Here is a 26,240-nt window from a genome sequence, read left to right as displayed (position 1 = left end):
CCCCAAGGATAGGGTGATGATGGGGATGTAGTTTGCCTCAACGTGGACTTGCCCCTTGGAGCCCAGCCAGTCTACTTCAAATTTATTAAAAACTTTTTTTTTTTATCTTTAATAGATTTTGTATGAAATTAGAATCTCATGATTTAAGATTTTAAGTCATGTATCAAATTATCAAAATTTGTGATTGTTATCAGAAATATATTATTGCATATTTTAATTATGGAATAAAAATAAATTAAAGGCATAGAGTGTAATTTCACAAAAGCGATAAATTAATTCTTCCATGATGGAGATGAAGTATTGAAGAAAATAAATTTAAGATTGAATCAATGAAAATGTTAAGATTCGGTCATCAAATAATAAAATCGATATATGAAAAATGTTAATTCACCAAGTAAATTATGTTAAGATTGAATATAGTTTTATTATATGAAAATGTCAAATGTTTTTCTTAATTCTCTATAATATTTAATTAAATTTTTTTATATTGTATTAAACATCAAAATACAACTAGGATTTTTTAATTTCGAATCGTATCTTCGTTTGAGAATAACATTATTTTATTTTAATTTAATGGTTTACAAATTACAAAGACTTGATCTGTGTATTACGATATTGAATTGTTGATGTATCTCTAATTATATTAATAATTTCTTATTATTTGATTTTGATTTATACCCCCTTACCAATTTTTTCTTAAATTTCAAAAAAGTATTAATCATATTGTTATATTAAGTTTTTTTTTACTATGTTCAATGGTTTATCGCAAAAGAATTATACAAAATCAATATAAAAAAAGTTTGAAATAATCCCTCGTCCGGGGAAAATTTCTCATAGGGATTACCCCTGTTTGGGGAAAATTCCCCACAGGGGATTATTACTTGCAAATCCCCAACAAGCACAAGATAGGGATGGGGATTCCTCGACATTCCCATCCCCAACCCCAACCCACCCAACACCCATCTCTAGTTATGATGATCTCAAATACAACTTGGACAACTCCAACATCATTCAATTTGGCATCACTTTATCAAATGAAGAGGGCATTGTGGGTGGTACTTGGGAATTCAATTTCTCAGATTTTGATTTGGAGAAAGACACTTACGCAAAGCCATCCATTCGTTTAGTTAAGAAACATGGACTTGATTTTGACAAAATAAAGAAGGATGGAATTCCCATGAACATATTTGTGTCTAGATTTTTTGAGGTTGACCCAAGCATGACCACCATCTCTTCAAATGGGTTACTTTTCATGGATGGTATGACTACGCTTATGTGCTTAAATTGTTAACTAATAACCATCCCTTGGATAAAGTTTTTGCAGAGAAGGCTGCTGAGTATTTTCGAAGGGTTTTCGACATTGAAGTTGTAGCAAAACACTGTGAAGGTTTACAGGACGGAGAGTTAGGCTTATCTAAGCTTGCTCATGTTTTCAAAATTAAATGGATAGGTGAATCTCACAGCGCCAGTTCAGATAGTTTACTGATCGCGACTGCATATGCGAGAATGATGGAGTGCTACAAGTTTGAAGAAGAAATTTTTGATGGATTTCTTTGTGGAATAACCACAAGAAACAAGTGAAGACCTATAAAGATTATCGTCCCACGTTTTTGCCAATCAGTAGTTCTTCAACGACCAGCAATCGTTCACTATTCTAGCCATTTGATCATCATCCAGTTGGTTTCTTTGTCCCTGTGCAATTTGATCATAGTTTTTATCAATGTTTTCATAACGAACTCGGTCAACAACCAATCAGGTGACCGGTTTCCAGGTTGATCTGTCGAACTGGTCCGATCGACAGTCAGTCAGACCGATGACATCACCATGACTTCCAAAACTTATTAGCAAATGATGTTTTAAATTACAATAATATTACGGACACCGAAGACCTGCACCGAAATTTTGCACCAAATGACGTGTCAACTGAGTAGACGCAACCATGTAACATGTTAACAAATATTTCGCAAATGAACGATCGTCCATCAAATATGGACAAACGTCTGTGATTATCGGATGGCCGTTCATTTTAAATAGATGAGCGTCCATTTACCATGAACGAGCGTCCACCTAGAATGGACACCCGTCCATTGTTTAAAATAAAAAAATTTAAAAACAAAAATCATGACGACTGTCCATATATTATGGACAAGTGTCCATATTCAATGGATAGGCGTCCCTATTAGATGGATGCCTGTCCATTATTTAAATTAAAATAAAAATTTAAAAACAAAAGTAATGGATGAGCATCCCCTCTTAGATGGACGCTCGTCCATTTCCGTATTATTCCTTCAAAAGTGTTGTTCCAAAAGAATTTTCTATATTACTTTTCTTCTGTATCCCTACAGAAAAGAACAAAAAGATGGCAAGGATAACTCATCTATAAAAATCACAAAACCACCCACTGATGATATAGGTTCGGTGCCAAAGACAATCTGCTGCAGACACCTTCTCCCCATTTATAAAAGGGCCCTTCAAGAGGAGGAAAATAGTTAGTGAAGGTCATAGGGGCTACAGACCTGGGATGAGAAAAGTGCATGCATGTTGTTAATTAAATCTAGTATAATCTTCTTGACACGCTTGACAACTTTTCAAAAATGGTGGATGATAAGGGTTGAACTATAGTTAAACATATTATTTCCAAACTACACTTCTTTCAGAGTAAATAAAAAATTGTGAAGCAGTAAAGAGAGCTTAAGATAGAGAAATGGACGGCTGGTCCATTGTGTATGGACAGCTTTCCATATAAAATGGACCGTTGTCCATATAAAATGGATGGTCGTCCATACATTATGGACGACTGTCGATTATTGTGTTTCAAAATTTTATGGGCGAGCGTCCATATGAAGTGGACGCACGTCCATAGTTATTTCGGTATAAGAATTCACCCAGATTAGTGGACAATCGTCCATTTGTAATGCACGACCGTCCATAAAATATGGACAAACGTCCCTAATTAATAGGGCACCCGTCCATTAAGTAGGGATGCCCATCCATATACGTCCATTTTCATTTTCGCATGGACGAGAGTCCATTTCAAATGAACGGTACAAAATATTTCTTAACGTGCTACATGACTCATCTGACTTGAGTAACACATTATTCGGTTTAACATTTCGGTGCAAAGCGTCGATGTTCGTAGTATTACTATTTAAATTATTTAATAAAAGTTCATTGATGAAAACCAAATTCATTCTACCATTAACCAGGGGCGAACCCAGGCCCTTTGGGCCTGCCCTCAACTTTAAAAAAAAATATGTGTAAAGTTTTTTTTAAAGGTTAAGAAAAAGTAAAAAAAATATAAAAGTGAGGTTTTGTCTTTTTAAATATTAGTCTCCTGATTTTTAAAAGACACACACGGACACATATCCTTTTGATTATGAATTTATTTACCCTTGGCTTGCTTTTGTGTCAAGATACTTGGCTGGTTTGTAATAAGTTGTTCGGTTCTTGTCTTTGTGAAGACATGATTTACCCTCTGGTTTGCCTTAGTGGCTAGACATTGCTCTTTTAAATTTTGAATTTATTTTAAAACTTCCTTTCTAAACCTCACAAATTATGGGCGCCTAATCTATAAAAATGAATGGCCTCCATCTCTCATTGGATGTAATTAAATATTTAAATGTATCATATATAGTGTGTTAAATTAAAATATGGCTTATGTATCATGTATCATGTATTTAAATGTATCATGATTTGTTCATGTATCTTATTCAATAGAAAGTTAATTAAGTTGCTAAATTAATTATTTTTTTTTTTTTAATAGGAATATCTTTGACTCTTATTTTTGGGATCCCATTTTGGTACTAACTCATTATATGTTTATCAAATTTGGAATCCAAAGCATTAACAAATAAGATTATGATATCGAATTATTTCAAGAGATTGAAGAAAAGTCCAACAAAAAATGTTGATGGTGACTCTACTTAATGCCACAAGCATTACCAAGAAAAGATCAAGATCTTCTTAATGCCATGCAGTTTGTACAAATTTCGAAGCTTCGATTGCATAAATCGAGAAATGAAGACACTTGCTTTGACATATTGTTGAAAGAAGCTTATGATCTGTGTAAAGATAATGACATACCAATCCCGGAGAATATGAAAGATAATTTTGGAAGGACAAAACGAGGGATTGCACTAATTACGAATAAACATCATTTTAAGGTGGAATTGATGTACACAATTTTAGATAACATTCAAGAAAAACTCAATAATCATTTTGATGAAGTAAATATGAGGTTGTTTTAGTGTATGGCATCTCTTGATCCAAGTAACTCTTTTGCTGCATTTAACAAAGTCAAATTACTTGAGTTTGCAAAGTTTTATCCTGCTGATTTTCCTCATCACGATATTTGGTTGCTCGATAATCAACTTAAAAACTATTATGAGGATATTAGCACCAACGCCAATTTCACTCATGTTGACGGGATTGCCGATCTTGCAAAAAAAATGGTTGAGTTTAACAAGGAAGTTGCTCACGACAAAGTTTTTTTGCTTATTAAATTAGCATTGGTTTTGCCCGTGGCTACTGCAACAGTTGAAACGATGTTCTCTGCAATGAATCTTATTAAGAATACTTTGCATAATCAAATGGGAGATGAGTGGATGAACAATTGCTTAGTAGTTTACATTGAAAAGAAAGTTTTTGCTACAATTCAAAATGAAGATATCATTGAACATTTTCAGAACATAATGAGGTGGAAAATAGTGTTAAATTGAAGATCTTCAGGTATACTATTCTAACTTGCTTTCATTTTTAAATAATCAATATTTATATTATTTAGATCTTTAGATATACCATTTTAACTTGATTTTTGGGTCAATACACAGAGGATGTGTGGATCTTTAATCTAGACGTTGGGTTAGAATGTTAACGTCTGGATCTGGATTTGGAGTGATTGTAATCCATCTCTTTGTAAACCTTTATGTATTTTACTTTTGTTAGAATTGTGATTGAGCTCTAAATTTGTGTAGAATATTTTTGGTGGATTTGTGATTATTGTAAATTCTTTTGATTATATTGGATTTAAGTGGATCGTTAGATTCTCATGGTTTTTTTTTTTTTTTTTTTTTTTTTTCCCACACAAAAGGGTTTTTTCCACTAAAAATTTTCTTGTGTTTCCTTATGAATTGGAGATTATTTTCTTATGTTTCACTAATTGATTGGCAAATAGTGGCGGAGCAACAGGCCCCCCCAAACAAAATCCTGGGTCCGCCACTGCCACCAACCGTCTGTAATCATCACCCCACCAAAATTATCTCATTTTTTTTTTGTTTAACTCACTAATAAGATAAAGAATAAAGAATTTTACAAACAAAAGGAGTAGAGCCCTTCAAAAACCAAGATCCTAGAAAAAACTTCAGGGAAGGCAGCCAAAAAAAACAAAAAACAAAACCAGAAGAGCTACAAAGCCTTTGCACCAAGCAGACCAGACAACAATTAGCCTAAAGGGCACCACCAAAAGCGCCAGAAGCAGCTACACAGTCCAGGTTGAAATCCCCAGACCAAGAACAAAAATTAGAAAAAAAAAAAAAAACAACAACCCACGCAACCACAGAAAAACCTGTGGGACTGTCCATAAACAACCAGCGAAGCTCAAGAGCATTGGACAACATAGAACCAGCAGAGAAGCAGCAAAAATGAACCTGCAGCCAACAGGATACTAGAAACATACCAGTACACCCAGTAGAGCATAACCAAAACTCCATCTCCTCCATCTACTAAAATCAATCATAAACCCACGATGGAAAACACAAAAAGGCATTGGAGAGCCAAGAGGCGTGGAGAAACACAAAAAATAAAATAAAATTTTACGGGCTACCAGCGCTTTTTGTTGTGGTTGTGAAGATGAAGAGACGATTTACTGCAATGCCAAGCAGGGCCAATCGACGACGTTAAATACTGTGCCAGGCCACGCGAATCTGGTAGCTAGACTCCAGTTTGAAATGAAACGCAAACGGTTTTGAACTGAGATGAAGTGAAGATGGAAAGAAACGCAAACCTCGACGGCCAACGATGGACGGATTTGATTGTGGAAGAAGAACTGTGGTCGATCGAAAAAGAAAACCGAAGAAACCAAAGATCGAAGTTTGACTCTGGAAGAATTGTGGCCGATCAAAGAAAAGATAAAGTTACATCGTGGAAGATCGAAGAACTCAAGAAGCGATGTCGATAGGAATCGGAATTGATAAAATTAAAAGAGTCAGGGATTTAGTAAAATACAAATGTAATGATTTAGTTTTGACCCAAAACTGGTTGGACCGATGGTTTACTACCGTAATTCCGATCCAATCGCAGGTCAAAACAGGTGAGGGTGCGTTTGGCTTATTGTTTTTATCCATATTCTCAATCCTGTTCTTCAAATATTGTTTGGCACATTATTCCCAAAATATTAATCTATTTTTTTAATTACTTTTAGACCTCAAATGTTTATTAATTTCATTAGATACCCCCCAGAAAAAAGTTTAAAAACTAACAAAAACACCCCCACCCACAATACTTGCCAGATTCCAACAACCACCGCCGGTGGTTACTGAAATCTGTCACAATAGTCATCTAACCACCGAAAATAGCCGATAAAGGCCAGATCTGGCCGTCAGCGACGACCATTTCTTTGGCCGTCGTTGATAGACAACGACGACGAAAGATTTGGTCGTCGCTGACGGCGAAAGATTTGGCTGTCGCTAACGGCCAAAGATGGCCTTTTCCGACCATCGAAGGCCACAACCGACCTTAGATCTTGCCTTTTCCAGCCAAATCCACTGGTCTGTGTCATAACGCAATTTTCCGATCAGATTCCGACGGTGATAGCCGAAATCTGGCACTGCAGGTGGTAGATGTTTTTGTCGTTTTATAATATTTTAATATATTGGGGTGTTTATTAAATTAGCAAACCTTTAAGGTTTTATAATAAATTTTTAAATTTTATCTTGTGATACTCTCCTATCTAACTATCCAATACTATCCCCAAAACCTATCCAAAATAATAAACCAAACACGCCCTAAAATATTATTACCAATTTTTCACCCTAATCGCCCAGCTCAATGGCAAGTTCCCGATTAAACCGGCCAAGTTGGTTCAAGTTTTCAAACATTAGTTTTTATGACATTTAGAAGTTGATAATATTTAGCGAACTTAAAAAGGTTGATTTTATTGTTTTACTGAATTTTTTCTCTTGTTATATTCATTTGAAGCTTAAAACATTTTCATTCATTCAAAAATTTCTTCATAAATAAGTCTTAATTAAGTAAAAATCTTTGCGATGGCCCAAGTGAAAAATAAAAAAGGGAAGACTTTATCAATAGAATTCGCCAACTAAACAAAGCAATGGAGAGAAAGAAGAACAGCAAAGGGGAAACCAATAAACAATTACAAGATTTGTACAAACAGCTATAGGAATTCCAAACCGCAACAGTTGTTCATAAATACAAATACTGCGTATGTGTCTCCAGTTTAAGCAACAGAACATTATAAACTTCCTGTTTTTGTTGAGGATATTCAAACAGAAAGCTATCAAAAACAATATTAAATTTATTCGTACCACTTATTTTGCTTCTACGTGATGTTATTCATAAATTTAAAATGTTTACTTGCCGGAGCCAGCCAACCTTCGTCTAGTGGCATTAGAAACAGATACTTGACCAAGCCTGTCCCCCTCTTTTGACATCATCCGTTCATTCGGTGGCATATAATGTCTCATCCAAACCCCGGTATAAACCTGAAGGGCATAGATTAAAGCAACCAAAGAAAAAAAAGAAAGTCCTGTGTGGGTGGTGAACACTTTTTATTCACTACTAAATGAAAAGTGAGAATCCAAGACGGTGCCTGAAACAATTTTAAATTTCGAAATGGTTTTAAACTCTAGTGATCACAGTGATTATACGTTTCAACCACCTTGCACAAAAACAAACTCGTGATCTTTTACTTTTCAATATTTTTGTTTCATTTCTTGACAACCACAGAGCAAAATTTACTACCAAATCTAACCAGACTTCTCACATAAGCATGCTCTGTGGATGTATCACGCTGAGGTAGATTAAAAAATGGGTATTACAACTACAGGTGCCCTTTCTCTTCTAATCAAGATTTTTAAGTTGATCACATATAAGACCTTCATGCTCATGGATCTATGGTTTGGCCAGACACAGACATCCAAATGATCTCATTGGTCTTCAATTATATAGATAAGATAAACAAATAAACAGAATAAAAAATTATTGTTCCTACTGAATCAAAAAACAAGAGGAAATTTTCAAAATCAGGATTTAATTAAGTATGAAAAACAAACCTGCTGTGGTCTCATTATCTTCGTATCAGGATCATCGAGAGACTCTCTCCAGTGAGCCAAGTACCCAGCCATGCGGGGGATGGCAAACAGTACAGGAAAGAACTCCGTTGGAAATCCCATAGCCCTAATAACAAGTTTAATGCCTTTTAAATCCATTTTATGCTCAGAGAAAGCAACAAAGAGTATAATCAATTATAACTCGTTCTGTACCTATATATCAATCCAGAATAGAAATCAACATTTGGATATAACTTCCTTTTAACAAAATACTCATCAGATAGTGCAGCTTTCTCCAAAGCAACAGCTACCTGCAAAATAGTATTAAAGATGCATATGTGCTCAATCATAGCATACATTTCATTAGAAGCATCTATTCAAGAAAAACCACAGAGAATGAATACCAAAGAATAAACATATTATATTTAATTCAGACTACTCCCTTGACCAGAAAAAGACACAGACCTGGAATTTTCAGACACAAGACCTTAAAAAGGTTTATTCACATGGCTCTCAATTCAATTTTCAGCCAGATTATAAAATTATTTCCTCAAGAAAAATGCATCAGAGCTCATAATTTACTAATCAATTTGATCTTTGGCAGAGCATAATATCTAGACAATAATGTTGTAATAACAAGGGAATAATTGACAAATTACAGAAGACACAGCAGCAATCAGCTTTTGTTCTTTGCGGATATATATAATTTAGTGAGTTGCTTTCCTATTTCAGGGTAAAGCTAACCCTTTTTTTGTTTTTTAACTTCTTTTCCTTCAAAACTTTTGTGTGCATGAAGTAAAGGCACAAGTAGTATTGGAATATGGAAGTGGATGGTAACCCTATGTTTAAACTTATTTCTAAGCTTAAGGCCTTGAAAACAATCTCCGATTGTTAAATGAAAAGGAGTATTGGAATATATCCAAGAGGGAGAAGAAGGCTAGGGAGGAACTCATTGATTCCCAAAAGTTGTTGGGGGAAGATCCTTTTAACGAGCAGCTCATTCAAGAGGAAAAGGCCAAGGTTTCAAAGCTTTTTAAACTTTCCAAGGCCGAGGAGTCTTTAGCCAAGCAAAAGTCAAGAGTTAAATGGCCAAAAGAAGGGGATTCCAATACTTCTTATTTCTTCAAATCAGTGAATGGGTGGCGGAAAAGGAATAGAGTTGTTTCCTTGAAGTTGGGCAATGGTAGCTTTACTAATGATGTTGGGAGAATCAAGAAAGAGTTTGTGGACTTTTATGAAAATCTCTTCGGACTTTTATGAAAATCTCTTCAAAGGTAACTTGTAGGAATTTTCATGGTTTGAAAGGGTTAAGTGATCCAATCATCTCGGTTGATGAAGCTAATGGTATGGTTGCTGAAGTCTCAAGCAAGGAAATTACCAAGACAATGTTTGAGGTGAATAAAGATAAAGCTCCTGGGCCGGATGGTTTTGGTGCTCTTTTCTTTCAAAAAGCTTGGAATGTGGTGGGTGACAATGTTGTTGAGGCTATTCAGCAGCTTTTCAATTCGGGTAATAAGCTTGTTAGGGAAATCAGTTGTGCTATAATTGCCCTAGTTCCCAAAGGTGAGAACCCTTCTACTTGCAATGATTATAGGCCTATTTCTTGCTGCAATACCATCTATAAATGCATTTCTAAGATAATGGCAAATAGAATTAAAGGAGTGTTACCGAAATTCATAACTAAGGCTCAAGTAGCCTTTTGTTGGGGGAGGAAAATAGTGGATAACGTCTTACATAACCAAGAGCTGCTGCACCATTATGATAGAGGGTCAGCCAAGGAAAAGTGATGTACCCTCAAGGTGGATTTAATGAAAGCTTATGATTCAGTGAGATGGGTCATTGTTTTGGAGGTGCTTGGATTGGGTTTCCTTTAAAATTTATTCGTTGGGTGGAGTAGGGCATCACTACCCCTAGATACTCTATTGTCGTGAATGGGGAGCTTGCGGGGTTCTTTGGAGGTTCAAGTGGATTGAGGCAAGGGCACCCAATCTCCCCTTATCTTTATGTTATCTCAATGTAAGTTCTGTCTCAATTATTGGGTAGAGTGGCTGCCAAGAAGGATTTTAGGTACCATTGGAGACATAAAAATTTAAAGCTAACCCACCTTTGTTTTGCAGATGACCTTCTGCTATTTTGTCATCCTAATGAGGAGTCCCTCATTCTTATGAAGAAAGCTTTAGATGAGTTCTCATGTTGGGCAGGCCTTAAAGCTAATCATTCTAAAAGTAACATGTTCTTTTCTGGAGTTAAAGATGAAGAAAAAAAAGACCTTATTTCAATCTTTGAGTTTGTGGAGGGCACGCTCCCAATGAAGTATCTAGGTGTGCCGCTTATCACAAAGAAGATTAAGCATGCTGATTGCAAGCCATTGATAGACAAAATCTTGGCTAGAATTAGCTCAGGGAAAGGTAAGTTTCTATCCTATGCGAGGAGAGTTATTCTAATCAAATCCATCCTTTCAAGTATACAAGTCTACTGGTCCTCTATATTCGTTCTCCCGTCTAGAGTTCATAAAGATATTGATGCCAAGTTGTGAGACTTCCTTTGGTCGAGTTTGGAGATGAAAAGTAGTAAGGCCAAAGTTAGTTGGGATGAGGTGTGTGTCCTTGAGGAGGAAAGGGGCCTTGGAATTTTGAGAAGTAAAGAGTGGAACCGAGCGCCTATGATGAGACATATTTGGAATATAACTCAAGCTAAAAGTGACTCCAGTTAGGTTGAGTGGGTAAGAGAGTATTTTACTGGGCAAAAAAGTTTTCCGGACATCACAATTCCTTGCAATGCTTCTTGGGCTTGGAAAAGTATTTTGAAATTGAGGGGAAAGTTAGAGATAGGATCTTTTACATTATTGGCAATGGGGAGAAAACACACTTGTGGCATGATAATTGGCACCCCATAGGCCCCCTTGTTAGTAGGTATGGTCCTAGAATTGTTTATGATTCTAGCCTTGCTTATTATGCTAAGGTTGGGGAGATTTGTGATGGTTCTAGGTGGAAATGGTCGGTGGCAAACTCCTCGGCTCTTTTGGAAGTTAAAGGTATGGTGGATTTCTTTCCTTTGGCTAATAAAGATCATATTAGATGGAAACCAAACCCTTTGGATGCTTTTAGTATTAAGTCGGCTTAGGAAGCAACTAAGATCCACAAAGATTGGGTGGAGTGGCATCATATCTTGTGGTTCCCGAAGGCAATTCCTAGGTATTCTTTCATACTTTGGCTGGCCATTAAAGACCGAATGCAAACAAAGGATAAGCTTGTGAGGTATGGTGTTACTTCGAATGGTACTTGTTGTTTTTGTGCTAGTAATGTGGAATCAGTCGATCATCTCTTCTTCTCGTGTACCTTTACTAGAAACATGTGGTGCCAAGTTCTTGATTTATGTTAATTAGGTTATGTGGTTCGACCTTGGCATGAGTATATAAGTCATATCTCTAGTAAATATAAATCTAAAAAAATTAAGTATGTGATTGGGAAACTTTGCTTGGGAGCCACCGTGTACCATGTGTGGAGGGAAAGAAATAATAGGTACTTTTGGGAGGGGTTGTCAAGATGCTTGTTCCTTGGTGAATTTGATCAAACGGGTTGTGAGGAAGAGGGCAATGGATGTTACCAAAGTGAAGAAGTCCTTTCTTAACTCTACGGTTTCTCACAATTTGGGGCTGCCAAGATCTATTTCCAAGACTACATAGTTGGGTGGGGTATTATTGAGGTAGTGTTTGGCGTGTGGCCGCTTGGTTGGAGGCTTGGTGGAGGGATAGCTTCTGTTCAGCCCTTGGAAGGTGTTTTGGTTTTTGGGATATGGTTCATTCGAAGCTCGGTGATTGGTCGCCTTGATGGACGTGGAAGTGTTGTTTGTCTTTCTCACTTTCTCTGTTGTTTGTTTCGGCAGCCTCGTTTCAGAGGATGCATTTAGTTTGTATCCCTTGTACTTGCTTTGTATGGTTTCTAAGTGTAGTGGGATTGTTGGAGGAGGTGTGTAGTTGTTCTCCCTTTTTGATTGTTGGGGAGTGTTTTGTTTGTGGTTTGGTTTGTTTTTGGGTTTGTATTGGGTTGGGAGTTTTTGTGCTCGCGTTGTTTTGATTGTATTGGCAGCCTTGATTGAGGTGGTGCTTTGCTTGTTTTCCTTTGGTAATTAGTTGCTTGGATTAGCAATTAATTAGTAGTCGTAGTGAGTACTTGGTTCTTTTGTTCCTAACCCAAGGAGTGTCCTGTGGTAGGTTGGCCATGTTTTTACGGCCTTTATGTAAATTCTTCCTCTTTTTTCTAATGAATATTTAATTACCCCCCCAAAAAAAAAAAAAAAAAAAAAGAGAGATAAGTATATATGGAAAGCAAAAAACACCTCGATAAGAGGATCCCGACCAACAATGGAAAATACTTCCTCTGCTAGTTTCCTAATGACCTTTGCTCTGGGATCATAGTTTTTGTATACACGGTGCCCAAAACCAGACATCTTCCTCTTTCTGGAGAAAAAAATTGGTATAAGATATCAGAAAAACTAGAAAAAGAAAATTTCTACTACATATTGCATGTAGAGCAGGCCATTGAAACCTGCCCAGGAGATAGACGGACAGATGTTACCAACAGGCAACAATTACCTGTTCTTCACACCTTCAATGAACTCAGGAATATTGTCAACAGTACCTATCTCACTCAGCATCTTAAGCACGGCCTATTAGAATCAAAAAGGCGAAGGGCATTAAAGAAGAAGAGAGAAAGAGCAACTTTAACTCCTTAAAAAGTAGCATACTTCTATTGCTGTTCATTGTAAAGTTAAGTAACCACAGGACTACTGCTTCCAAGCATGAAATTTATTATGAAGAAAAAAATATGCTTACCTCATTAGCTCCACCATGAAGAGGACCATATAGGGCTCCAACAGCTCCAGCAAGAGCAGTATATACATCAACACCACTGCAAAGATAAGCAGAAAGTACATGAGAAGAATTTAAGACCGCTTCATCTCATTTGAGTTTGAGATCTATAGTGCCTACCTCGATGCAAGATGACGAGCAGCAGCTGTAGAGCAATTCATTTCATGTTCAGCATGCAGTATAAAGAGAACATCGATCACACGAGCTAGTCGAGGATTGGGTTTATATGCTCTATTGCCTCTGCAAGTTTTATGGAGGAAACTTTTTTAGTTTTAAGGTGGCCCCAAATCCCATACACAAAAAAATACTTATAAACTTTAATCAGAGCCATGGTTTGCATATCATTCTAAAGTGATATAAATTGAATTTGCACAGTTAACCAGTATATTTAAGTCAACAAAATAATTAAAAGAAAGAATGGAGAACATACAAAGAGTCAAGCATATATAGGAAGTTTTCAGCATAAGAAAGATTGCTGGAAGGCAGAACTGGAGGCCTTCCTGCCAGCCTCAAATAAGCTGCGGCCGCAATAGTGGGCGCCTACAAAGAAAACATTGATTTAAATTTAAACAGGCAACTTAAGCCGCACATTTATGACATTGATGATCAGTAACAAGTGATGAAACAAAAACAAATTCATAAAATGTATTTAGATTTAGTTTAATGAAGGGCAAAGTAAATGTAGTAAAATTGAATGAGTAAACCTTGCCAAGAATACGAGCTATTTGTTTGTCTCTCACTTGTTTTGACTTGTACAGATCTTGGCCCTGCAACAACAAAATAATACATGATCAAAATGTATAAAGACAAGCCTCACAGAACCATAAAAGAAACAATAATAATAATAATTCAAAAAAAAGCACAGGGACACGCGCGCACACACACGTATTTTAATATACATAATCATCTGGCGAAAATCTTGAATCATTAAAGACTCATGCCCTATACGGGTCACTCAACAGAAATTAAGATGCCAAAATCCATGTAACAGGTGGATACCTCTAGAAACTAGGTATTTCATTCATTAAATGCCATACTCAGCAGAAATTAAGATACCAAAATTCATGTAATAACTCCAGAAAGTAAGGTATTCCAACATAAAATGACATACTCAACAGAAATTAAGATACCAAAATTCATGTACAAGGTGGATAACTCTAGAAACTAAGGTATCCGATCGATGAAATGCCATGGGAAGATATTATTGCAAAACATCATAATGTCTACCATAAATATCTAGGGGATGAAAACGTTTACTCTATCATTTCAACCAACCACAGACACATTGTTTTTAGTCCTCAATGACTTATATCAAAGATGTAAGTATTTCCTTTTGCTGAAATTCAAGAAGTGCTCAACCAGGTGCCACACTTCAAAAAGGTGCAAACTTACCCTGAGAGCAGGATTGGCATCAGGATGAAAGACAGAAAGAGCACTCATGGCACTGACGAGCACTCCCATCGGGTGTGCGTCATGAAAGGGTTAAGTGATCCAATCATCGGTTGATGAAGCTAATGGTATGGTTGCTGAGTCTCAAGAGAGGAAATTACCAAGACAATGTTTGAGGTGAATAAAAGTAAAGCTCCTGGGCCGGATGGTTTTGGTGCTCTTTTCTTTCAAAGCTTGGAATGTGGTGGGTGACATGTTGTTGAGGATTCAGCAGCTTTTCAATTCGGGTAATAAGCTTGTTAGGGAAATCAGTTGTGCTATAATTGCCCTAGTTCCCAAAGGTGAGAACCCTTCTACTTGCAATGATTATAGGCCTATTTCTTGCTGCAATACCATCTATAAATGCATTTCTAAGATAATGGCAAATAGAATTAAAGGAGTGTTACCGAAATTCATAAATAAGGCCAAGTAGTGTTGGGGAGGAAAATAGTGGATAACGTCTTACATAACCAAGAGCTGCTGCCCATTATGATAGAGGGTCAGCCAAGGAAAAGTGATGTACCCTCAAGGTGGATTTAATGAAAGCTTACAATTCAGTTAGATGGGTCATTGTTTTGGAGGTGCTTGGATTGGGTTTCCTTTAAAATTTATTCGTTGGGTGGAGTAGTGCATCACTACCCCTAGATACTGTATTGTCGTGAATGGGGAGCTTGCGGGGCTCTTTGGAGGTTCAAGTGGATTGAGGCAAGGGCACCCAATCTCATATCTTTATGTTATCTCATGTAAGTTCTGTCTCAATTATTGGGTAGAGTGGCTGCCAGAAGGATTTTAGGTACCATTGGAGACATAAAAATTTAAGATAACCACCTTTGTTTTGCAGATGACCTTCTGCATTTTGCCATCCTAATGAGGAGTCTCTCATCTTATGAAGAAAGCTTTAGATGAGTTCTCATGTTGGGCAGGCCTTAAAGCTAATCATTCAAAAATGTAACATGTCTTTTCTGGAGTTAAAGATGAAGAAAAAAAAGACCTTATTTCAATCTTTGAGTTTGTGGAGGGCACGCTCCCAATGAAGTATCTAGGTGTGCCGCTTATCACAAAGAAGTAAGCATGCTGATTGCAAGCCATTGATAGACAAAATCTTGGCTAGAATTAGCTCAGGGAAAGGTAAGTTTCTATTATGCGAGGAGAGTTATTCTAATCAAATCCATCCTTTCAAGTATACAGTCTACTAGTCCTCTATATTCATTCTCCCGTCTAGGTTCATAAAGATATTGATGCAAGTTGTGAGACTCCTTTGGTCGAGTTTGGAGATGAAAAGTAGTAAGCCCAAAGTTAGTTGGGGAGGTGTGTGTCCTTAAGGAGGAAAGGGGCCTTGGAATTTTGAGAAGTAAAGAGTGGAACCGAGCGCCTATGATGAGACATATTTGGAATATAACTCAAGCTAAAAGTGACTCTAGTTGGGTTGAGTGGGTAAGAGAGTATTTTACTGGGCAAAAAAGTTTTCCGGACATCACAATTCTTGCATGCTTCTTGGGCTTGGAAAGTATTTTGAAATTGAGGGGAAAGTTAGAGATAGGATCTTTTACATTATGGCAATGGGGAGAAACACCTGTGGCATGATAATTGGCACCCCAGAGGCCCCCTTGTTAGTAGGTATGGTCCTAGAATTGTTTATGATTCTAGCCTTCCTTATTATGCTAAGGTTGGGAGATTTGTGATGGTTCTAGGTGGAAATGGTCGGTGGCAAACTCCTCGGCTTTTTGGAAGTTAAAGGTATGGTGGATTTCTTTCCTTTGGCTAATAAAGATCGTATTAGATGGAAACCAACCCTTTGGATGCTTTTAGTATTAAGTGGCTTAGGAAGAACTAAGATCCACAAAGATTGGGTGGAGTGGCATCATATTGTAGTTCCCGAAGGCAATTCCTATGGATTCTTTCATACTGGCTGGCCATTAAAGACACGATGCAACAAAGGTAAGCGTGAGGTTGGTGTTACTTCGAATGGTACTTGTTGTTTTTGTGCTAGTAATGTGGAATCAGTCGATCATCTCTTCTTCTATGTACCTTTACTAGAAACATGTGGTGCCAAGTTCTTGATATGTTAATGGTTATGTGGTCGACCTTGGCATGAGATATAAGTCATATCTATAGTAAATATAAACTAAAAAAATTATGTATGTGATTGGGAAACTTTGCTTGGAGGCCACCATGACCTGGTGAGGGAAAGAAATAATGGTACTTGGGAGGGTTGTCAAGATGCTGTTCCTTGGTGAATTTGATCAAACGGGTTGTGAGGAAGAGGGCAATGGATCTTACCAAGTGAAGAAGTCCTTCTTAACTCTACGGTTTCTCACAATTTGGGGCTGCCAAGATCTATTTCCAAGACTACATAGTTGGGTGGGGTATTATTGAGGTAGTGTTTGGCGTGGCCCTTGGTTGGAGGCTGGTGGAGGGATAGCTTCGTTCAGCCTTGGAAGGTGTTTTGGTTTTTGGGATATGGTTCATTCGAAGCTCGGTGATTGGTCGCCTTGATGGAGGTGGAGTGTGAAACATTAGTTTTTATGACATTTAGAAGTTGATAATATTTAGCGAACTTAAAAAGGTTGATTTTATTGTTTTACTGAATTTTTTCTCTTGTTATATTCATTTGAAGCTTAAAACATTTTCATTCATTCAAAAATTTCTTCATAAATAAGTCTTAATTAAGTAAAAATCTTTGCGATGGCCCAAGTGAAAAATAAAAAAGGGAAGACTTTATCAATAGAATTCGCCAACTAAACAAAGCAATGGAGAGAAAGAAGAACAGCAAAGGGGAAACCAATAAACAATTACAAGATTTGTACAAACAGCTATAGGAATTCCAAACCGCAACAGTTGTTCATAAATACAAATACTGCGTATGTGTCTCCAGTTTAAGCAACAGAACATTATAAACTTCCTGTTTTTGTTGAGGATATTCAAACAGAAAGCTATCAAAAACAATATTAAATTTATTCGTACCACTTATTTTGCTTCTACGTGATGTTATTCATAAATTTAAAATGTTTACTTGCCGGAGCCAGCCAACCTTCGTCTAGTGGCATTAGAAACAGATACTTGACCAAGCCTGTCCCCCTCTTTTGACATCATCCGTTCATTCGGTGGCATATAATGTCTCATCCAAACCCCGGTATAAACCTGAAGGGCATAGATTAAAGCAACCAAAGAAAAAAAAGAAAGTCCTGTGTGGGTGGTGAACACTTTTTATTCACTACTAAATGAAAAGTGAGAATCCAAGACGGTGCCTGAAACAATTTTAAATTTCGAAATGGTTTTAAACTCTAGTGATCACAGTGATTATACGTTTCAACCACCTTGCACAAAAACAAACTCGTGATCTTTTACTTTTCAATATTTTTGTTTCATTTCTTGACAACCACAGAGCAAAATTTACTACCAAATCTAACCAGACTTCTCACATAAGCATGCTCTGTGGATGTATCACGCTGAGGTAGATTAAAAAATGGGTATTACAACTACAGGTGCCCTTTCTCTTCTAATCAAGATTTTTAAGTTGATCACATATAAGACCTTCATGCTCATGGATCTATGGTTTGGCCAGACACAGACATCCAAATGATCTCATTGGTCTTCAATTATATAGATAAGATAAACAAATAAACAGAATAAAAAATTATTGTTCCTACTGAATCAAAAAACAAGAGGAAATTTTCAAAATCAGGATTTAATTAAGTATGAAAAACAAACCTGCTGTGGTCTCATTATCTTCGTATCAGGATCATCGAGAGACTCTCTCCAGTGAGCCAAGTACCCAGCCATGCGGGGGATGGCAAACAGTACAGGAAAGAACTCCGTTGGAAATCCCATAGCCCTAATAACAAGTTTAATGCCTTTTAAATCCATTTTATGCTCAGAGAAAGCAACAAAGAGTATAATCAATTATAACTCGTTCTGTACCTATATATCAATCCAGAATAGAAATCAACATTTGGATATAACTTCCTTTTAACAAAATACTCATCAGATAGTGCAGCTTTCTCCAAAGCAACAGCTACCTGCAAAATAGTATTAAAGATGCATATGTGCTCAATCATAGCATACATTTCATTAGAAGCATCTATTCAAGAAAAACCACAGAGAATGAATACCAAAGAATAAACATATTATATTTAATTCAGACTACTCCCTTGACCAGAAAAAGACACAGACCTGGAATTTTCAGACACAAGACCTTAAAAAGGTTTATTCACATGGCTCTCAATTCAATTTTCAGCCAGATTATAAAATTATTTCCTCAAGAAAAATGCATCAGAGCTCATAATTTACTAATCAATTTGATCTTTGGCAGAGCATAATATCTAGACAATAATGTTGTAATAACAAGGGAATAATTGACAAATTACAGAAGACACAGCAGCAATCAGCTTTTGTTCTTTGCGGATATATATAATTTAGTGAGTTGCTTTCCTATTTCAGGGTAAAGCTAACCCTTTTTTTGTTTTTTAACTTCTTTTCCTTCAAAACTTTTGTGTGCATGAAGTAAAGGCACAAGTAGTATTGGAATATGGAAGTGGATGGTAACCCTATGTTTAAACTTATTTCTAAGCTTAAGGCCTTGAAAACAATCTCCGATTGTTAAATGAAAAGGAGTATTGGAATATATCCAAGAGGGAGAAGAAGGCTAGGGAGGAACTCATTGATTCCCAAAAGTTGTTGGGGGAAGATCCTTTTAACGAGCAGCTCATTCAAGAGGAAAAGGCCAAGGTTTCAAAGCTTTTTAAACTTTCCAAGGCCGAGGAGTCTTTAGCCAAGCAAAAGTCAAGAGTTAAATGGCCAAAAGAAGGGGATTCCAATACTTCTTATTTCTTCAAATCAGTGAATGGGTGGCGGAAAAGGAATAGAGTTGTTTCCTTGAAGTTGGGCAATGGTAGCTTTACTAATGATGTTGGGAGAATCAAGAAAGAGTTTGTGGACTTTTATGAAAATCTCTTCGGACTTTTATGAAAATCTCTTCAAAGGTAACTTGTAGGAATTTTCATGGTTTGAAAGGGTTAAGTGATCCAATCATCTCGGTTGATGAAGCTAATGGTATGGTTGCTGAAGTCTCAAGCAAGGAAATTACCAAGACAATGTTTGAGGTGAATAAAGATAAAGCTCCTGGGCCGGATGGTTTTGGTGCTCTTTTCTTTCAAAAAGCTTGGAATGTGGTGGGTGACAATGTTGTTGAGGCTATTCAGCAGCTTTTCAATTCGGGTAATAAGCTTGTTAGGGAAATCAGTTGTGCTATAATTGCCCTAGTTCCCAAAGGTGAGAACCCTTCTACTTGCAATGATTATAGGCCTATTTCTTGCTGCAATACCATCTATAAATGCATTTCTAAGATAATGGCAAATAGAATTAAAGGAGTGTTACCGAAATTCATAACTAAGGCTCAAGTAGCCTTTTGTTGGGGGAGGAAAATAGTGGATAACGTCTTACATAACCAAGAGCTGCTGCACCATTATGATAGAGGGTCAGCCAAGGAAAAGTGATGTACCCTCAAGGTGGATTTAATGAAAGCTTATGATTCAGTGAGATGGGTCATTGTTTTGGAGGTGCTTGGATTGGGTTTCCTTTAAAATTTATTCGTTGGGTGGAGTAGGGCATCACTACCCCTAGATACTCTATTGTCGTGAATGGGGAGCTTGCGGGGTTCTTTGGAGGTTCAAGTGGATTGAGGCAAGGGCACCCAATCTCCCCTTATCTTTATGTTATCTCAATGTAAGTTCTGTCTCAATTATTGGGTAGAGTGGCTGCCAAGAAGGATTTTAGGTACCATTGGAGACATAAAAATTTAAAGCTAACCCACCTTTGTTTTGCAGATGACCTTCTGCTATTTTGTCATCCTAATGAGGAGTCCCTCATTCTTATGAAGAAAGCTTTAGATGAGTTCTCATGTTGGGCAGGCCTTAAAGCTAATCATTCTAAAAGTAACATGTTCTTTTCTGGAGTTAAAGATGAAGAAAAAAAAGACCTTATTTCAATCTTTGAGTTTGTGGAGGGCACGCTCCCAATGAAGTATCTAGGTGTGCCGCTTATCACAAAGAAGATTAAGCATGCTGATTGCAAGCCATTGATAGACAAAATCTTGGCTAGAATTAGCTCAGGGAAAGGTAAGTTTCTATCCTATGCGAGGAGAGTTATTCTAATCAAATCCATCCTTTCAAGTATACAAGTCTACTGGTCCTCTATATTCGTTCTCCCGTCTAGAGTTCATAAAGATATTGATGCCAAGTTGTGAGACTTCCTTTGGTCGAGTTTGGAGATGAAAAGTAGTAAGGCCAAAGTTAGTTGGGATGAGGTGTGTGTCCTTGAGGAGGAAAGGGGCCTTGGAATTTTGAGAAGTAAAGAGTGGAACCGAGCGCCTATGATGAGACATATTTGGAATATAACTCAAGCTAAAAGTGACTCCAGTTAGGTTGAGTGGGTAAGAGAGTATTTTACTGGGCAAAAAAGTTTTCCGGACATCACAATTCCTTGCAATGCTTCTTGGGCTTGGAAAAGTATTTTGAAATTGAGGGGAAAGTTAGAGATAGGATCTTTTACATTATTGGCAATGGGGAGAAAACACACTTGTGGCATGATAATTGGCACCCCATAGGCCCCCTTGTTAGTAGGTATGGTCCTAGAATTGTTTATGATTCTAGCCTTTCTTATTATGCTAAGGTTGGGGAGATTTGTGATGGTTCTAGGTGGAAATGGTCGGTGGCAAACTCCTCGGCTCTTTTGGAAGTTAAAGGTATGGTGGATTTCTTTCCTTTGGCTAATAAAGATCGTATTAGATGGAAACCAAACCCTTTGGATGCTTTTAGTATTAAGTCGGCTTAGGAAGCAACTAAGATCCACAAAGATTGGGTGGAGTGGCATCATATCTTGTGGTTCCCGAAGGCAATTCCTAGGTATTCTTTCATACTTTGGCTGGCCATTAAAGACCGAATGCAAACAAAGGATAAGCTTGTGAGGTATGGTGTTACTTCGAATGGTACTTGTTGTTTTTGTGCTAGTAATGTGGAATCAGTCGATCATCTCTTCTTCTCGTGTACCTTTACTAGAAACATGTGGTGCCAAGTTCTTGATTTATGTTAATTAGGTTATGTGGTTCGACCTTGGCATGAGTATATAAGTCATATCTCTAGTAAATATAAATCTAAAAAAATTAAGTATGTGATTGGGAAACTTTGCTTGGGAGCCACCGTGTACCATGTGTGGAGGGAAAGAAATAATAGGTACTTTTGGGAGGGGTTGTCAAGATGCTTGTTCCTTGGTGAATTTGATCAAACGGGTTGTGAGGAAGAGGGCAATGGATGTTACCAAAGTGAAGAAGTCCTTTCTTAACTCTACGGTTTCTCACAATTTGGGGCTGCCAAGATCTATTTCCAAGACTACATAGTTGGGTGGGGTATTATTGAGGTAGTGTTTGGCGTGTGGCCGCTTGGTTGGAGGCTTGGTGGAGGGATAGCTTCTGTTCAGCCCTTGGAAGGTGTTTTGGTTTTTGGGATATGGTTCATTCGAAGCTCGGTGATTGGTCGCCTTGATGGACGTGGAAGTGTTGTTTGTCTTTCTCACTTTCTCTGTTGTTTGTTTCGGCAGCCTCGTTTCAGAGGATGCATTTAGTTTGTATCCCTTGTACTTGCTTTGTATGGTTTCTAAGTGTAGTGGGATTGTTGGAGGAGGTGTGTAGTTGTTCTCCCTTTTTGATTGTTGGGGAGTGTTTTGTTTGTGGTTTGGTTTGTTTTTGGGTTTGTATTGGGTTGGGAGTTTTTGTGCTCGCGTTGTTTTGATTGTATTGGCAGCCTTGATTGAGGTGGTGCTTTGCTTGTTTTCCTTTGGTAATTAGTTGCTTGGATTAGCAATTAATTAGTAGTCGTAGTGAGTACTTGGTTCTTTTGTTCCTAACCCAAGGAGTGTCCTGTGGTAGGTTGGCCATGTTTTTACGGCCTTTATGTAAATTCTTCCTCTTTTTTCTAATGAATATTTAATTACCCCCCCAAAAAAAAAAAAAAAAAAAAAGAGAGATAAGTATATATGGAAAGCAAAAAACACCTCGATAAGAGGATCCCGACCAACAATGGAAAATACTTCCTCTGCTAGTTTCCTAATGACCTTTGCTCTGGGATCATAGTTTTTGTATACACGGTGCCCAAAACCAGACATCTTCCTCTTTCTGGAGAAAAAAATTGGTATAAGATATCAGAAAAACTAGAAAAAGAAAATTTCTACTACATATTGCATGTAGAGCAGGCCATTGAAACCTGCCCAGGAGATAGACGGACAGATGTTACCAACAGGCAACAATTACCTGTTCTTCACACCTTCAATGAACTCAGGAATATTGTCAACAGTACCTATCTCACTCAGCATCTTAAGCACGGCCTATTAGAATCAAAAAGGCGAAGGGCATTAAAGAAGAAGAGAGAAAGAGCAACTTTAACTCCTTAAAAAGTAGCATACTTCTATTGCTGTTCATTGTAAAGTTAAGTAACCACAGGACTACTGCTTCCAAGCATGAAATTTATTATGAAGAAAAAAATATGCTTACCTCATTAGCTCCACCATGAAGAGGACCATATAGGGCTCCAACAGCTCCAGCAAGAGCAGTATATACATCAACACCACTGCAAAGATAAGCAGAAAGTACATGAGAAGAATTTAAGACCGCTTCATCTCATTTGAGTTTGAGATCTATAGTGCCTACCTCGATGCAAGATGACGAGCAGCAGCTGTAGAGCAATTCATTTCATGTTCAGCATGCAGTATAAAGAGAACATCGATCACACGAGCTAGTCGAGGATTGGGTTTATATGCTCTATTGCCTCTGCAAGTTTTATGGAGGAAACTTTTTTAGTTTTAAGGTGGCCCCAAATCCCATACACAAAAAAATACTTATAAACTTTAATCAGAGCCATGGTTTGCATATCATTCTAAAGTGATATAAATTGAATTTGCACAGTTAACCAGTATATTTAAGTCAACAAAATAATTAAAAGAAAGAATGGAGAACATACAAAGAGTCAAGCATATATAGGAAGTTTTCAGCATAAGAAAGATTGCTGGAAGGCAGAACTGGAGGCCTTCCTGCCAGCCTCAAATAAGCTGCGGCCGCAATAGTGGGCGCCTACAAAGAAAACATTGATTTAAATTTAAACAGGCAACTTAAGCCGCACATTTATGACATTGATGATCAGTAACAAGTGATGAAACAAAAACAAATTCATAAAATGTATTTAGATTTAGTTTAATGAAGGGCAAAGTAAATGTAGTAAAATTGAATGAGTAAACCTTGCCAAGAATACGAGCTATTTGTTTGTCTCTCACTTGTTTTGACTTGTACAGATCTTGGCCCTGCAACAACAAAATAATACATGATCAAAATGTATAAAGACAAGCCTCACAGAACCATAAAAGAAACAATAATAATAATAATTCAAAAAAAAGCACAGGGACACGCGCGCACACACACGTATTTTAATATACATAATCATCTGGCGAAAATCTTGAATCATTAAAGACTCATGCCCTATACGGGTCACTCAACAGAAATTAAGATGCCAAAATCCATGTAACAGGTGGATACCTCTAGAAACTAGGTATTTCATTCATTAAATGCCATACTCAGCAGAAATTAAGATACCAAAATTCATGTAATAACTCCAGAAAGTAAGGTATTCCAACATAAAATGACATACTCAACAGAAATTAAGATACCAAAATTCATGTACAAGGTGGATAACTCTAGAAACTAAGGTATCCGATAGACAAAATGCCATGGGAAGATATTATTGCAAAACATCATAATGTCTACCATAAATATCTAGGGGATGAAAACGTTTACTCTTATCATTTCAACCAACCACAGACACGTTGTTTTTAGTCCTCAATGACTTAAATCAAATATGTAAGTATTTCCTTTTGCTGAAATTCAAGGAGTGCTCAACCAGGTGCCACACTTCAAAAAGGTGCAAACTTACTCTGAGAGCAGGATTGGCATCAGGATGAAAGACAGAAAGAGCACTCATGGCACTGACGAGCACTCCCATCGGGTGTGCGTCATGAGGCATTGCCTGTATAATATCCTTCAAAACAGAAACAAGAACAAGCCATATATCAGAATACCTTCAATCCGCAAACAAAAGCAGTCACATCGCAACGTCTAATATCATCTTACCAAAATCCCCTGTGGCACAGCTGAATGCTGAGACACAGCAAACTCCCAATCTGCCAACTGACTTTGAGAAGGCAAATTCCCATACACTGCAAACATCCAATTTACTTAATTAAACAAACACAAATTCTTTAGAGATATTCTCATATCTAGCCATCGTCACTAATTTTAAATGATAGATTTAGTCATAAAATCATATGACTTAATCTAATTGCCCTCAATGAAAAATTACATGGACAAAAATAGCCGGAATGCCCAGACTACCACGTCTAGCACCATTTATAATTTATAAATCACTAAAGGTAGATTTGTCCTTTAAATAAATCCGGTACATTTTGGTATTGAGCACGCAATATATGTTCAGACCCCAATTCTTTACCTAACATAACTGAAAAAGATAAAAAGAAACTCACTCAAAAGATAAGCAACTTCGATGAAAGTACTAGATTCAGCCAATTCCTCAATAGGATAACCTCTATATCTCAAAATTCCCTCGTCTCCATCAATATAACAAATCGATGACCGTACAGGTGCCGTGTTTAAGTATCCTGGATCATATAGCTTCAATCCTTTGTCATTCTTCCCTGTCGTAATCTGTACATAAATAAATTAAAAAATCGAAAATGAAAATAATTATATAAATAATTGTTGTTGTTATTATTATTGATGTTGTTGTTTTTATTAAATAAGAACCTTTTTTAAGTCGGTGGCTTTAACAGTGCCTTCTTCAGAGACGTTAATCTGATAACGCTTGCCGGTTCTTTCGTCGACGACGGTCAACGCGCCCTTGAGATTGGGCGGTGGAGCGACAGTTGACTGAGCCGAGAGGCGCCATGGCTCCAGGAACGTGTCGTCGTTGGAGCCAATTGAAATTGATGCCAAATGAGCTGAGAGCACGGCCAAACGGCCACGAGCCTTTATTGAAGATGAAGACGATGATTCAACAGATGAAGCCATAAGGATTTTGATTGATCTGATTTATATCAAAATGCTATTGCTCTTCTTCTTTCAGGTTTAAACTTCTCAATTTATACATCAAGCCACATGCGAGAGTATCTTCCACGTGCTCTTTAAAATAAACAGCATATTTCACCCATCTTTATTAATTTTTAAATATAAAAAATAAAATTTATATTTAAATATTAGACTTAATAAATAGAAATGAGACTTAATAAGAACGAAAATTAATAATAAAATACATAAAAAACTATAATTTATTAAAAAATTAAGATAATAGATGAAATTTCACTCAAACTCGATTTTTAATTTATATTTAAAGAATAAATACTCTATTTGACTCCTGTTTTATAGACAAACTCTTTATAATAAAGAGTTTGAGTGATATAAAAAATTGTTTTAAAATGCTATAAATCACGGTTATTTTAATTAACTCAAAAACTTCTAGCATTATTAAAAATACTAAATACCACCCTGATTAGGGAGATTTAATATTTGTAGGGTTTTGGAGTTTTATATAGCTTTTAAAAGTGTT

At 36.9% G+C, this 26,240-nt stretch overlaps 3 protein-coding genes across 3 annotated transcripts; 1 reads left to right on the top strand and 2 right to left on the bottom strand.

The window, feature by feature from the left end:
• The first annotated feature begins 286 nt into the window (after positions 1 to 286).
• LOC116116081 (putative CCR4-associated factor 1 homolog 8) lies at positions 287 to 1,581 on the top strand. Its single transcript, XM_031402192.1, has 3 exons — positions 287 to 297; positions 871 to 1,259; positions 1,325 to 1,581. Exons 1-3 carry the CDS (start codon positions 287 to 289, stop codon positions 1,579 to 1,581), a joined length of 657 nt encoding a protein of 218 aa, XP_031258052.1.
• A 5,747-nt stretch (positions 1,582 to 7,328) lies between these two features.
• On the bottom strand, positions 7,329 to 14,631 carry LOC116116075 (citrate synthase, glyoxysomal; the record flags this gene model as incomplete). The annotated part of the gene is made up of 10 exons (XM_031402179.1): positions 7,329 to 7,718; positions 8,289 to 8,412; positions 8,499 to 8,596; positions 12,624 to 12,744; positions 12,880 to 12,953; positions 13,120 to 13,195; positions 13,276 to 13,395; positions 13,586 to 13,695; positions 13,860 to 13,922; positions 14,548 to 14,631. Coding segments are annotated over 10 exons (1,002 nt in total), but the record flags the coding sequence as incomplete, so codon positions are not given.
• A 2,703-nt stretch (positions 14,632 to 17,334) lies between these two features.
• On the bottom strand, positions 17,335 to 25,767 carry LOC116116065 (citrate synthase, glyoxysomal-like). Its single transcript, XM_031402167.1, has 13 exons — positions 25,442 to 25,767; positions 25,162 to 25,342; positions 24,752 to 24,837; positions 24,555 to 24,659; positions 23,866 to 23,928; positions 23,592 to 23,701; positions 23,282 to 23,401; positions 23,126 to 23,201; positions 22,886 to 22,959; positions 22,630 to 22,750; positions 18,505 to 18,602; positions 18,295 to 18,418; positions 17,335 to 17,724 (listed from the first exon to the last, which is right to left on the bottom strand). The coding sequence occupies exons 1-13, from the start codon at positions 25,703 to 25,705 to the stop codon at positions 17,593 to 17,595; spliced, it is 1,554 nt and encodes a 517-aa protein (XP_031258027.1). The 5' UTR covers positions 25,706 to 25,767; the 3' UTR covers positions 17,335 to 17,592.
• Between the last annotated feature and the right edge of the window lie 473 nt (positions 25,768 to 26,240).

Source organism: Pistacia vera, unplaced genomic scaffold (assembly GCF_008641045.1).
Source record: "Pistacia vera cultivar Batoury unplaced genomic scaffold, PisVer_v2 Contig1229, whole genome shotgun sequence".
NCBI classification, from domain to species: domain Eukaryota; kingdom Viridiplantae; phylum Streptophyta; class Magnoliopsida; order Sapindales; family Anacardiaceae; genus Pistacia; species Pistacia vera.
The sequence above is the reverse complement of the archived record's forward strand: the minus strand, read 5'-3'. Positions and strand labels throughout refer to the sequence as shown.

Excerpts from the sequence above, each read along its gene's own strand:
- LOC116116081 (XM_031402192.1), top strand. Across the intron at positions 1,260-1,324 it reads TGGGTTACTTTTCATGGATG|AGAAGGCTGCTGAGTATTTT; the intron begins GTATGACTACGC and ends AAGTTTTTGCAG.
- LOC116116065 (XM_031402167.1), bottom strand. The coding sequence starts at position 25,705 with ATGGCTTCATCTGTTGAATCATCGTCTTCATCTTCAATAAAGGCTCGT. Across the intron at positions 24,838-25,161 it reads CGAAGTTGCTTATCTTTTGA|TGTATGGGAATTTGCCTTCT; the intron begins GTGAGTTTCTTT and ends GGATGTTTGCAG. Across the intron at positions 23,202-23,281 it reads GCTCGTCATCTTGCATCGAG|TGGTGTTGATGTATATACTG; the intron begins GTAGGCACTATA and ends TTATCTTTGCAG.